The sequence below is a fragment of the Nerophis ophidion genome, linkage group LG08 (assembly GCF_033978795.1).
Source record: "Nerophis ophidion isolate RoL-2023_Sa linkage group LG08, RoL_Noph_v1.0, whole genome shotgun sequence".
In the NCBI taxonomy this organism is placed as follows: Eukaryota; Metazoa; Chordata; class Actinopteri; order Syngnathiformes; family Syngnathidae; genus Nerophis; species Nerophis ophidion.
The window spans coordinates 34,999,506-35,014,763 of record NC_084618.1 but is presented as its reverse complement, the minus strand read 5'-3'; the positions used below and the strand labels follow the sequence as shown (position 1 = coordinate 35,014,763).

The 15,258-nt window shown below is 39.2% G+C and overlaps 1 protein-coding gene across 2 annotated transcripts in view; it reads right to left on the bottom strand.

Annotated features, from left to right (window-relative positions):
* The window catches only part of sf3a3 (splicing factor 3a, subunit 3), a 55,463-nt gene that overhangs the window by 5,889 nt on the left and 34,316 nt on the right, over positions 1 to 15,258 (bottom strand). For both annotated transcript variants that reach the window (XM_061908386.1, XM_061908385.1), the window contains 2 exons: positions 3,042 to 3,152; positions 2,353 to 2,443 (listed from right to left, as the gene is read on the bottom strand). In XM_061908386.1, the coding sequence (XP_061764370.1) occupies positions 2,353 to 2,443; positions 3,042 to 3,152 (202 nt within the window). The remainder of the gene's footprint in view (positions 1 to 2,352; positions 2,444 to 3,041; positions 3,153 to 15,258) is intronic.

Here is a 15,258-nt window from a genome sequence, read left to right as displayed (position 1 = left end):
AGGGGTTCTAGACAGGGATGTGCATGGTCACCATTACTCTTTGCATTATATCTGGAACCATTAGCTCAGTCTATCAGACAAAACGAAGATATTAAGGGAATTAGGATTAAAGGAAGAGAGTATAAATTGGCCTGCTATGCGGACGACATTTTGGTCTATCTTGGACACCCAACATACTCGCTCCCTATTTTAATGCAATCATTTGAAATGTATGGTCAATTATCAGGATATAAAATTAATATAGGTAAAACCCATCTACTCTCATATAATTATAACCCACCAGGGGAAATTAGAAGTAGTTACCCTCTGAAATGGCAAACAGACTCTTAAATATCTGGGCATTAATTTGTCAAAAGATCTAACAAAATTATCAGAATACAATTATCTACCCATACTTAAAAAAATAAAAGATGATATAGCAAGATGGAACTTAATTCCTTTTTTTAGCCTTAGTTCTAGAATTGATTCCATTAAAATGAATGTACTGCCGAGACTGCTGTACCTGTTCCAAACCCTTCCAATAGAGATTAACCAAAACCAATTCAATGAATGGGACAAAATGCTATCAAGGTTTATATGGCAAAGTAAAAGGCCAAGAGTTTGTCTCAAAACTTTACAATTGATCAAACAAAAAGGAGGATGGGGTTTACCTTGCCTCCGATAGTATTATTTTGCTTAAACATGACAGCACTGTCAGTCTTCATATTCAGTCTAGTGCCCCATACAAGCAATTCTGGCAGATAGCAATTTACAAGCCCACATAAATAACATTGATAATCCATGGGTGAAATGGACCCCTAAAGTGTGGAAAAAGATCATAAAGGAACACAAACTCAAGAGCGATATTGCAGTTCTTAAGTGGTGTGCCTATGATACAGAGTTTGCACCTAATAAATTAGATTCAAGATTTAAGGACTGTATATCTAAGGGTATAACAGCTTTATGTAATGTAATGGAAAATAAAATTATGCTTAGTTTTGAAACTATGAAAAGGACATATATATTAGAAAACCAAGATTTTCATCGATATCTGCAGTTGTGTCATTTTGTTAATATGAAGATGAAAAGCGTCACAAAGACGAATATATGTTGGATTGAATTGTTTACAAAAGCTTACAATTCAGAAATTATTGATAAAACTGTTTCATGCCTGTATAAGTGTTTGTTGAATATGAAATTATACTCAACCTCATATATTAAAACAAAATGGGAGAAGGAAGGAGGGATAACTATATCGGAGGAAGAATGGACAATAATACAGAAATATCAATGGACTTGTAGCAGCTCACCCAAGTGGACGGAGTTTGGCTGGAAAAGTTTGATCAGATTTTTTATTACACCCTCTCAGAAGTCTCACTATGATAACTCCCCTGCCTGCTGGAGAAATTGTGGGAATTCAAACGCAAACCACTACCATGTTTTCTGGGACTGCTCTACCATAAGGGACTGTTGGAAAGAGATACACCAAGCTTTACAGGATATTTTTAAACGAGAAATACCCCTTGAAAGTAAAACTTTGTTTTTTGGACTTGCTCCTCAAGATTGGCTGAAGAAAGATAAATACTTAATGAATATCCTACTGGTGGCTTGTAAAAAGACCATCACTAGGAAATGGATATCTCAGGAGAGCCCAACTTTGAAGCAATGGATGGAAACCACAATGGACATATATAAAATGGAGAAGATAACTGCCTTTATTAACTATAAATCGGAGAAATTTGACTTATACTGGGAAAACTGGGTCAATTATGTCACGCCTCATAAGCCTGACTTAAATCTTGGGAATTAGTGTACTGTTTAAAAAAAAAAAAAAAGGTTACTCCCTATGTGTATATATACATATAAGTATTTGTATATATTTTATTTTATTTCTGTTCATTATTATTATCAATGTATTATTTATTCTTTGCTGATTTAATTGATGTATGTGTAGATACTACCTTGTTCTTGTTTATCTCTGTTTCTTTTTCTTTTTTTGGGGGGGTGGGTGGCAAACAAAAATACTTTTGACATTTAGGACAGACAACGGTTATGTGATGTGTGTGAATATGATTTAGTAGATGGAAATGTCTGATGTTGGATGTCAATAAAAAAAAAAAGAAAAAAAAAAAAATAGAAGGACATCGGCTGTGAATACTTGTGACTTTTGGTTTATTATTTTTAGTCCATTTGCAAAATTGTCCCAAACCTTACTACTAATACTTTCCGGATGCACTTGATGTACACTTCTGACTGCAAGGGTATCTTAGTGGCATCTTGCAGTACCTTGTAAAAACTTGGCATTTTAACGAGCATGTGGCGTGGAGACCTTGTAAAATCTATGTCGTGTTTTCAAAGAAAGGCAGGACTTACAAGAGACAGCATCTTCAATCTGTGTGACGTTGGCAAAGTGAGCTGTGTTGGGGATTCCAAGACAGCGCATACCATGGGCATGTCTCCATTCCTAGACAGAACACACAAAAATGACAACTTTTCAGTTAAGAAAGAAGCACTTTTTTCCAAGTTAATTTAAATAATGCAAACCTGTGATAAATCATGAATAATCCAAATTCAAAAGTGTGATTAAAAATAATAATTTAACACCACAAATGTCTATGTATATATATATATATATATATATATATATATATATACACACACACACACACACACACACACACATACATATGGTAATATTTCATCTTTATTGTATCTGAAAATTATTCCCTTAAATTGATATTTATTGGATCATATATCATTATAAAACGCAGAAGTCATATCTCAATGCGAAAATTCTTGTTTGAAAACACAAATATCCGTGTTCCCGCGGAAATTTCACATGCCTGCATAACTAAAAAAAAAAAAAAATCACACACTTACATAAACACTTAAGTGTTTCTTTTAAGTTTATATAGTTTTACCAGGCCAAAGCAGCAGGTCTTAATATGACTGTTGTATATACTGTATGTACTATATTATACATCAGCGTGATCACATGACAACAATGGATGTAATGCGTTTCTGTAATTGTGAAAGAACAAAGTATGAACATTGGAATTTACCGCAAAGTGTCGTTGGAAGGCTTTGGGTCCTCGGTAGGTGTAGTTTCCACAGATTTCACAGTTGTAGTTGATATTAAGTCCGTGTAGCTTATAGAGCCAGTATGGAATGGGCTGGAAGGAAAAAAAGCAGACAAGCCAAGGTTGAGACCAGCAGGAAAAGTCTATTGAGACAATTAATGCGCAACAGTCCAGTATTACATTATATATATATATATATACACACACACACACACAGTGGGGCAAAAAAGTATTTAGTCAGGCACCGATTGTGCAAGTTCTCCCACTTAAAATGATGACAGAGGTCTGTAATTGTCATCATACTTCAACTGTGAGAGACAAAATGTGAAAAAAAAAAAATCCTGAAACTAACATTGTAGGAATTTTAAAGAATTTGTAAATTATGGTGGAAAATAAGTATTTGGTCTCTTCAAACAAGGAAGATCTCTGGCTCTCAAAGACCTGTAACTTATTATTTAAGAAGCTCTTCTGTCCTCCACTCGTTACCTGTATTAATGGAACCTGTTTGAACTGGTTATCTGTACAAAAGACACCTGTCCACAGCCTCAAACAGTCAGACTCCAAACTCCACTATGGCCAAGACCAAAAAGCTGTCGAAGGACACCAGGAAAATAATTAAATGGGTTGTACTTGTATAGCGCTTTTCTACCTTCAAGGTACTCAAAGCGCTTTGACACTACTTCCACATTTACCCATTCACACACACATTCACACACTGATGGAGGGAGCTGCCATGCAAGGCGCCAACCAGCACCCATCAGGAGCAAGGGTGAAGTGTCTTGCTCAGGACACAACGGACGTGACGAGGTTGGTACTAGGTGGAAATTGAACCAGGGACGCTCGGGTTGCAGACCTGCTCCAGACTGGGAAGAGTGAATCTACAATAGGCAAGCAGCTTGGTGTGAAAAAATCAACTGTGGGAGCAATTATCAGAAAATGGAAGACATACAAGACCACTGATAATCTCCCTTGATCTGGGGCTCCACGCAAGATCTTATCCCGTGGGGTCAAAATGATCATAAGAACGGTGAGCAAAAATCCCAGAAGCCCTAGGGGGACCTGGTGAATGACATGCAGAGAGCTGGGACCAAAGTAACAAAGGTTACCATCAGTAACACACTACGCCGACAGGGAATCAAATCCTGCAGTGCCAGACGTGTCCCCCTGATTAAGCTAGTGCATGTCCAGGCCCGTCTGAAGTTTGCCAGAGAGCACATGGATGATAAAGCAGAGGATTGGGAGAATATCATGTGGTCAGATGAAACCAAAATAGAACTTTTTGGTATTAACTCAACTCGTCGTGTTTGGAGGAAGAAGAATACTGAGTTGCATCCCAAGAACACCATACCTACGGTGAAGCATGGGGGTGGAAACATCATGCTTTGGGGCTGTTTTTCTGCTAAGGGGACAGGACGACTGATCCGTGTTAAGGAAAGAATGAATGGGGCCATGTATCGTGAGATTTTGAGCCAAAACCTCCTTCCATCCACTGTGTGTGTGTGTGTGTAATATATATATATATATATATATATATATATATATATATATATAAACCTATATATATCTATCTGACAAATAGATAGATAGATAGATAGATAGATAGATAGATAGATAGATAGATAGATAGATAGATAGATAGATATAGATAGATAGATAGATAGATAGAGACACACACACGCACACAAAGATATAGACTTATTAGTGTACATTTTATTACTATCATTTTTGTTCACTTAGTAAGCACAAACTCTTATTTTGAAGGGAGTATTGTTGTAAAGAGCGGAACAGGAAGAAGTGTTGGAATGGTCATTCTGTGGGGTCCGGGAAGATATATATATATATATCAATCAATCAATCAATGTTTACTTATATAGCCCTAAATCACTAGTGTCTCAAAGGGCTGCACAAACCACCACGACATCCTTGGTAGGCCCACATAAGGGCAAGGAAAACTCACACCCAGTGGGACATTGGTGACAATAATGACCCAGTGGGACGTCGGTGACAATGATGACTATGAGAACCTTAGAGAGGAGGAAAGCAATGGATGTCGAGCGGATCTAACATGATACTGTGAAAGTTCAATCCACAATGGATACAACACAGTCGCGAGAGTCCAGTCCAAAGAGGATCCAAGACACAGCAGCGAGAGTCCCGTTCACAGCGGAGCCAGCAGGAAACCATCCCAAGCGTAGGCGGACCAGCAGCGCAGAGATGTCCCCAGCCGATACACAGGCGAGCAGTACATGGCCACCGGATCGGACCGGACCCCCTCCACACGGGAGAGTGGGACATAGAAGAAAAAGAAAAGAAACGGCAGATCAACTGGTCTAAAAAGGGAGTCTATTTAAAGGCTAGAGTATACAAATGAGTTTTAAGGTGAGACTTAAATGCTTCTACTGAGGTGGCATCGCGAACTGTTACCGGGAGGGTATTCCAGAGTACTGAAGCCCGAACGGAAAATGCTCTATAGCCCGCAGACTTTTTTTGGGCTTTGGGAATCACTAATAAGCCGGAGTCCTTTGAACGCAGATTTCTTGCCGGGACATATGGTACAATACAATCGGCAAGATAAGATGGAGCTAGACCGTGTAGTATTTTATACGTAAGTAGTAAAACCTTAAAGTCACATCTTAAGTGCACAGGAAGCCAGTGCAGGTGAGCCAGTACAGGCGTAATGTGATCAAACTTTCTTGTTCTTGTCAAAAGTCTAGCAGCCGCATTTTGTACCAACTGTAATCTTTTAATGCTAGACATGGGGAGACCCGAAAATAATACGTTACAGTAGTCGAGGCGAGACGTAACAAACGCATGGATAATGATCTCAGCGTCTTTAGTGGACAGAATGGAGCGAATTTTAGCGATGTTACGGAGATGAAAGAAGGCCGTTTTAGTAACGCTTTTAATGTGTGCCTCAAAGGAGAGAGTTGGGTCGAAGATAATACCCAGATTCTTTACCGTGTCGCCTTGTTTAATTGTTTGGTTGTCAAATGTTAGAGTTGTATCAATTCCTAGATATGGTCGTAACTATACTAAATGCACTGGGCATAATAAACACAACATTATTAATATTGCTACTACGGATAATTTGATCAAAAACTCCCTAAAACAGCCCACTACCTATAATATAGGTTTTTTAAACATAAGATCATTGTCTCCTAAAACGTTGTTAGTTAATGATATTATCAGAGACAACAATCTTAACGTCATCGGTCTCAGCGAAACCTGGCTTAAACCAAACGACTTTTTTGCGCTAAATGAGGTATGTCCTCCTAACTTTACACATGCGCATATTGCCCGTCCGCTCAAAAGGGGTGGGGGGGTCGCACTAATATACAACGAAAACTTTAACCTTAGTCCTAACATAAATAATAAATATAAATCGTTTGAGGTGCTTACTATGAGGTCTGTCACACCGCTGCCTCTACACCTGGCTGTTATCTACCGCCCCCCAGGGCCCTATTCGGACTTTATTAATGAATTCTCAGAGTTCGTTGCTGATCTAGTGACACACGCCGATAATATAATCATAATGGGGGACTTTAATATCCATATGAATACCCCATCGGACCCACCGTGCGTAGCGCTCCAGACTGTAATTGATAGCTGTGGTCTCACACAAATAATAAATGAACCCACGCATCGCAACGGTAATACGATAGACCTAGTGCTTGTCAGGGGCATCACCGTTTCCAAAGTTACGATACTCCCGTATACTAAAGTATTGTCCGATCATTACCTTATAAAATTCGAGGTTCAGACGCATGTTCGTCAAACTAATAATAATAATAACTGCTATAGCAGCCGCAACATTAATACAGCCACAACGACAACTCTTGCTGACCTACTGCCCTCGGTAATGGCACCATTCCCAAAGTATGTGGGCTCTATTGATAACCTCACTAACAACTTTAACGACGCCCTGCGCGAAACCATTGATAACATAGCACCGCTAAAGTTAAAAAAGGCTCCAAAAAAGCGCACCCCGTGGTTTACAGAAGAAACTAGAGCTCAGAAATTATTATGTAGAAAGCTGGAACGCAAATGGCGCACGACTAAACTTGAGGTGCACCATCAAGCATGGAGTGATGGTTTAATAACTTATAAACGCATGCTTACCTTAGCTAAAGCTAAATATTACTCAAATCTCATCCACCGTAATAAAAACGATCCTAAATTTTTGTTTAGTACGGTAGCATCGCTAACCCAACAAGGGACTCCTTCCAGTAGCTCAACCCACTCAGCTGATGACTTTATGCAATTCTTTAGTAAGAAAATTGAAGTCATTAGAAAGGAGATTAAAGACAATGCGTCCCAGCTACAACGGGGTTCTATTAACACTGACACGATTGTATATACGGCGGATACTGCCCTCCAAAATAGTTTCTCTCGTTTTGAGGAAATAACATTAGAGGAATTGTTACAACGTGTAAATGGAATAAAACAGACAACATGTTTACTTGACCCTCTTCCTGGGAAACTGATCAAGGAGCTCTTTGTATTATTAGGTCCATCAGTGCTAAATATTATAAACTTATCACTCTCCTCGGGCACTGTTCCCCTAGCATTCAAAAAAGCGGTTATTCATCCTCTTCTTAAAAGACCTAACCTCGATCCTGACCTCATGGTAAATTACCGACCGGTGTCTCACCTTCCCTTTATTTCAAAAATCCTTGAAAAAATTGTTGCGGAGCAGTTAAATGAACACTTAGCGTCTAACAATCTATGTGAAACCTTTCAATCCGGTTTCAGGGCAAATCACTCCACGGAGACAGCCCTCGCAAAAATGACTAATGATCTATTGCTAACGATGGATTCTGATGCATCATCTATGTTGCTGCTCCTCGATCTTAGCGCTGCTTTCGATACCGTCGATCATAATATTTTATTAGAACGTATCAAAATACGAATTGGTATGTCAGACTTAGCCCTGTCTTGGTTTAACTCTTATCTTACTGATAGGATGCAGTGTGTCTCCCATAACAATGTGACCTCGGACTACGTTAAGGTAACGTGTGGAGTTCCCCAGGGTTCGGTCCTTGGCCCTGCACTCTTCAGCATCTACATGCTGCCGCTAGGTGACATCATACGCAAATACGGTATTAGCTTTCACTGTTATGCTGATGACACCCAACTCTACATGCCCCTAAAGCTGACCAACACGCCAGATTGTAGTCAGCTGGAGGCGTGTCTTAATGAAATTAAACAATGGATGTCCGCTAACTTTTTGCAACTCAACGCCAAAAAAACGGAAATGCTGATTATCGGTCCTGCTAGACACCGAACTCTATTTAATAATACAACTCTAACATTTGACAACTAGGAATTGATACGACAGGAATTTTCCGATTGTTTGATTGTTGCTTTGATAAACTGCACGCATCATGGTTAGCCACCTCAGTAACGGGGATTTTCCGATTGTTTGTTTGTTGCTTTGATAAACTGCACACATCATAGTTAGCCACCTCAGTAACGGGGATTTTCCGATAGTTTGTTTGTTGCTTTGATAAACTGCACGCATCATAGTTAGCCACCTCAGTAAAACACATGTCCAACTCTGAAACACTCAAAGCAGAAAAAACTTGTTCTAATTTAACTGACTCCTTACCCAGACCAGTAGTCTCGCATTTTCCATCTAAATCCGTCTTCGGGATGGAGGAAAGTGGTGTTCTGTGGGGATTAGCCTTCTGCTTTGTTTTTAGCCCCGCTCGGCATCCGCGTTTCCGATCACACCGCTGGCGTCTGCTCCGTAGACGGCCCCCGCTGTTACTAGACTCCCCTGCTTCACAGGCCGCTGGATGTAGCCGCCGACGTATTCCCATGCTAGTTAGCAAGTCTAGCACGCAAGTGTCTATCAGTCCAAAACGGCCCGATATGTCCACATCCAGAAGTGTCTGGCGGTCGTACGTGATCACGGAGTGACCACGATGTGAGCCAGCCATAAAGTTTGTGGAATTGTCCGGTATTTCTGCCAAATGTTCCATCTTTAGCAGGAGCTCCTCGAGAGCGCAGCCCGTCCGGGCGCCGCCATCTTATATATATATTTTATTTTTATATAGCGCTTTTCTCTAGTGACTCAAAGCGCTTTACATAGTGAAACCCAATATCTAAGTTACATTTAAACCAGTGTGGGTGGCACTGGGAGCACGTGGGTAAAGTGTCTTGCCCAAGGACACAACGGCAGTGACTAGGATGGCGGAAGCGGGAATCGAACCTGCAACCCTCAAGTTGCTGGCACGGCCACACTACCAACCGAGCTATACCGCCCCAGTTGCCCAACAAAGCCATGGGCAAAACATGGCCATCGGTCAGTCTATATTTCACTGGGCTAAAGACTGTCCATACACAAGTGAGCAAGTCAAGTTAACAGAAGATTGTAACACTGATAATGTAGAAGAGTGCAATACCACTTTGTTCACAAAGGTTTACAGCTGAAATCTTCACGACAGAGTGTTTTGGCACAGCAATCATTGACGCGGCATGCACATGGACAGTGTGTGGACAGGAATAGCTAAATAACTACATCACTGGACTTAGTCAGAAGGAGTTAAATGGGTTAAAACAGACAGAAACACCCAGCTGTCGACCATTCAGGTTTGGAGATGGAAAAGTGGTGTATTCCACCAAAAAGCTTAAGATTCCTGCACTTGCGGAGATAGTTCCAGTGGACATCCCACTGCTTTTGAGTAAAGCTTCTATGAAGCGAGCAGGCACTAGACTGAATATGAAGACTGACAGTGCTGTCATGTTTAAGCAATTTATAAAACTTGACTTCACAAGCTCTGGTCATTACTGTGTTAACATTATGGGCAGCAAGAACAAGAATAATATATGGGATAACCAGGTCTTGACAACTACAGGAGATAACACCCAAGAAAAAAACATTGAGGTTGAAGAAGAAGTGAGATGTGAGGAAGTGTTGCTTACAGTCACAGAAGAAATTAATTAATATTGTTAAAACTTAAAACAATTGGGGAATGCCTCTGCAGAAAAGCTATAGAAGCTTGTAAAAAGTTCAGGCAAAAGTGACAGAGTGCGTAACCAGACTAAAAAAATTGTGAGTGAATGTGAAATATGCCAAAAATACAAAAAGACTACACCAAAGCCAGCTGTTGGCCTACCACTAACACCAGGACAACAGTACAACGAAAAGGTAGCAGTAGATCTTCATGAGTTTGAAACAGGTGTATGGTATCTACTAGGGGTGTGGGAAAAAAATCGATTCGAATTTGAATCGCGATTCTCACGTTGGGCGATTCAGAATCGATTATCTTTTTTTTTTTTTAAATCAATTTATTTTTCTTTTTTTTTAATCCCTCCGACAAAACAATACACAGCAATCCAATTCCAAACCTGACCCAGCAACACTCAGAACTGCAATAAACAGAGCAACTAAGACACAAACACGACACAGAACGAACCAAAAGTAGTGAAACAAAAGTGAATATTATCAACAACAGTATCAATATTAGTTATAATTTCAGCTTAGCAGTGATTAAACATCCCACATTGACATTATCATTAGACATTTATAAAAATTTGAAAAAGAACAATAGTGTCACAGTGGCTTACACTTGCATCGCATCTCGTGAGCTTGACAACACACTGTGTCCAATATTTTCACAAAGACAAAATAAGTCATATTTTTGGTTTGTTTAATAGTTAAAACAAATTTAAATTTTTTCCAATTAGTTGATAAAACATTGTCCTTTACAATTACAAAAGCTTTTTACAAAAATCTACTACTCTGCTTGCATGTCAGCAGACTGGGGTAGATCCTGCTGAAATCCTATGTATTGAATGATTAGAGAATCCTTTCAAATCGGGAAGAAAATCGTTTTGGAATAGAGAATCCTGTTGAATTAAAAAAAAACAAATCGATTTTGAATCGAATCGTGACCCCAAGAATCGATATTGAATCGAATTGTGGGACACACAAAGAGTCGCAGCCCTAGTATCTACACATTACTGATGCAGTCACAAGGTTTAGTGCTGGCAGCACTCTGACCATGAAGAAATCATCCGAAATAGTTGAACACTTTGTCCACAACTGGATTAGTGTGCACGGCCCACCACAGAAACAGTTAAGTGACAATGGGGGCGAGTTAAACAATGATGAAATGAGAGATATGGCTGAAAATTTTAACATAGAAATTAAGACAACAGCTGCCTACAGCCTGTGGAGGAATGGACTTCTGGATCGTCACAACCAAACACTCACTGAAATCATATTGAAAGTGAAAGAAAGTAACTGCTATGACTGAAACACCACAATGGACTGGGTTCCTATGGCAAAGAACACCATGCAAAGTTTCCATGGCTACAGTGCCCATCAGTCGGGTTTTGGACAAAATCCCAATCTGCCCTCTGTGCTGACTGACAAACCCCCAGTACTAGAGGGCACAAAAAAAACTGGGTGGGTACACTGAAAAAAATAACTCATAAGATTTACTTGAAAAAACTATTGTAAGTATTTGCACGCAAATGATTTAGGTACAATTTTATGCTGCAATATCAAGTAGCACTCACTTGACAGTATCAAGTAAATTCTACTTACCATATAACATAACAGTTGTGAAGATATTAAGTAACAGTTACTTAATTACATCCAAGTTTTAAGTTATATATATTTAAACAAACTAAGTAAAGTCTACTTGTTTTTCATCGGCAGGAACATAATTTTACTCAAAATTGTAAGTAAATTTTACATACCGTATTTCCTTGAATAGCCGCTGGGGCGCTAATTATTTTGATACCTCTTCTCACTCCTGCTCTTATCAATGGCGTTCAGTTTAAAATTGAGAGCGTTAATTAAGATTTAAATAATTTATTATTCTGCGGCCGCGGTCCGGTGGATGGGGACCACTGCTCTTCAGCATGTCATTGCGCCCACTTTTACACCATGCTGTCTATGTGCCGGAGGGTTGCATGCGGTTCGCTGTTTCTAATACGAGATTGCAATGCATACTTGATCAACAGCCGTACCTTATACACTGACGGTTGTGATATAAACAACTTTAACATTCTTACTAATATGCGCCACACTCTGTGAACCCACACCAAATACATTTCTGGAGAACATCGACCCTGTAACACATTATAAACGCAAGGTAAGAATTACCCATAATGCCACCTTGCAGTGCTCTGTGAAGTGATCCTAACGGCCGGAGAAGAGCCAGTCGGCCAGAGCCTGTTGTGCTGTGCGCATGCGTTTCAAAACACTAGATTTTCAGAGTAAAGTTTATGTAATATTTTTAGGTTCATGTACGTACAGCTATTAAACATTTAAATAGTATGAGGAAACATAAGTAAAACTTACCCTTCCCCCATAATTCATGTAAAATGTTTAATTTTACCTAAGAAACTCTAGTTCTTACTGAATGTTAAAAATATTAGGTATAAGTTATGACAGTTACTCTAATAGAGTGTAGCAAAACACATCTCTGCTTTACACACATCAAGAAAGGCTTTTACAGAAGCAGAATGAATGTTCCGAAAGAATACGGTGGGCTCTGCATAAACAAAAACACGATACGAATGAGAAATACAACACTGGTGACAAAGTATATTACAAGAGAGGGCACTGCCAGGAGTGGAAAGAACCAGGAGTTGTCATTGGTCAGGATGGTGCTGTGGTCTTTATCAGACATGGAGCAACTTGCATTTGAGTTCATCGTCTCAGATAAGAAAAGGTGAACCAACATGTCATAGATACTGTATAATAAATGAAACAGACATTGAGCATGGACACCTGACTGCTAACAATAACAGTGAGCACACTGAGCATTCTGTCACTGAGATGCAAAGAGAAAGACAGGTTGAAGCAGAACATCACACCAAAGACTGTGCTGAACAGAACAGTGGTACTGTGTCATGCAGGCAAATCTACGGGTAAATAAAAACACTGGTACGACTTGCAATGTATTGAGCCCTCTAATGTGGCAGGTACTACTGTGGCAGCTGACATATCAGTACTAGAGAACATCCAGGTGGAAACAACTGTCACTGACATTAGTACAATGATGTAAGTGGGGATACATTTGTAAATGTACATGATGATGTGTTTCTAAATACCGGTGTGTCTTTTGACAAAGCGAAAAAGGATGCGATAATGAGCTGGAGAGATAATAATGTGTTTGAGGAAGTAAGGGATCAGGGCCAGAAGTTTATTTCCAAAAGATAGGAGTGTGCTCTTAAAGAGACACCTACTGGACATCCACCAAAAGCACAGCTTGTAGTTGAGTTGAGTTTATTTCGAACATGCAAGCATACTTAATGACACATCACAATTTCCAGTTTATCTTTTCAACATGTTCAGAAAGGAGTAGGAAGAGGCAGAGCATATTTAATCCTACCCCTTTTCTTTTACATAACAGTTGCTAAAACCTTTGTACACTTCCTGTTCTCAATTTATTCACAATATACTCCATAAGTAATCACAATAAAAATAAATAAACAAATAATTGGTGAAGTAAGTCATATTTCATATGATGAGATAGGTAAGATTATTTTGAGAATGGAAAAAAAAAAGATGGATGAAATAAATTCAGAATGTTTATCATGGTTCTTCTTCTTTGTACACACTTTAAGTTTGAAGAGTTTCTTGAAGTGGATCACATTAGTGCATTGTTTGATTGCTTTGCTTAATCCATTCCATAATTTAAGCGTTGTTTTAATTACATTTTTGTCCAAGATTATATTTATCCTCTTTTGTGGAGAAGAATTGTTGTATATTCTCGGGTAGCAGGTTATAGTTTGCTTTGTGTATAAATTTAGCTGTTTGCAAATTCACTTTGTCGTGGAATTTCAATATCTTTGATTCAATAAATAAAGGGTTTGTATGTTCTATATATCCAACATTATGTATTATTCTAACTGATCTTTTTTTGTAACACCGTTAGTGAATGAAGTGTACTTTTGTAATTATTTCCACATATTTCTATAAAGTAACTCAGATTTGGTAACACTAGCGAGCAGTAGAGAATATGAAGTTATTTTAGGTCTAGAACATGTTTGCTTTATTCATTATTGACGTGTTTCTTGCTACTTTATGTTGTATATTTTTACATCAAATTTCCAGTTCAATTCATCTTCAATCATTATACCTAGAAATTTGGTTTGATTTACTCTTTTAATTGTAGCCAGATAATTTGAATAGTTTGAAGTATGCTGCAGAGTCCCTTTGGCTACTTGTAACACTAATTTGTCAAAGAAAGTGGATACTGCACAACATGGACATTAAATCTGTATTTCTAAAGAAATAAAACTATCATGTGATATATACATCAGGCCCCCAGTTGAAGCAGAGAGAAAAGGGGCATTACGAAAGCTTAAGTGCGTATACGGACTCTCTGATGCCTCCCTGTACTGGCACAATCATGTAAAGTAAATAATGCTGACAGCAGGAGGAAAACTGTCACGAGTTGATCCAGCTGTTTTCTGTTGGCTTGATCAACGCTGTACTGTGACTGGAGTTCTCACCAGCCATGTAAAGAGAAGTGAAGCGAATTATATTTGTATAGCGCTTTTCTCAAGTGACTCAAAGCGCTTTACATAGTGAAACCCAATATCTAACTTACATTTAAACCACCGTGGGTGGCACTGGGAGCAGGTGGGTAAAGTGTCTTGCCCAAGGACACAACAGCAGTGACTAGGATGGAGGAAGCGGGGATTGAACCTGCAACCCTCAAGTTGCTGGCACGGCCGCTATACCGCCCCGGTGGATGACTTTATATGGGGAGGCACACAAGATTATTCCATTACAGTGATACCTAAGCTCTGTTCTGCATTCCTAGTTGGGCGTGAAGAATATGAACACTGCAGTTTTGTGGGAAGACTTTGTGACTATGAATAGAAAAGAAAAAATACACCAGGAAAGTTACTTTCAGCACATGAAGCCAATTTTAATGGATCCCTTACGAGCTGTGGGGCAAGACTCACCCCTATGTGAGAAGGAAAAGCATCAACCCAGGTCCCAAATTGGCAAAATACTGGGTTGCAAGACAGAGCAGACCAGATGTAATGTTTGATGCCAGCAACCTTGCATCAGGCATGAAACACACAACTGTGCAGACTATTTATGAGGCAAACAGATGAATGTACAATATTAGGAGCAAGAAAGTGTCTTTTCTTTGTATTTCCAATACTTGGGCAGAGAGAGCGCCTTGAAAATGATTGCCTTCAGTGATACCTCATTTTG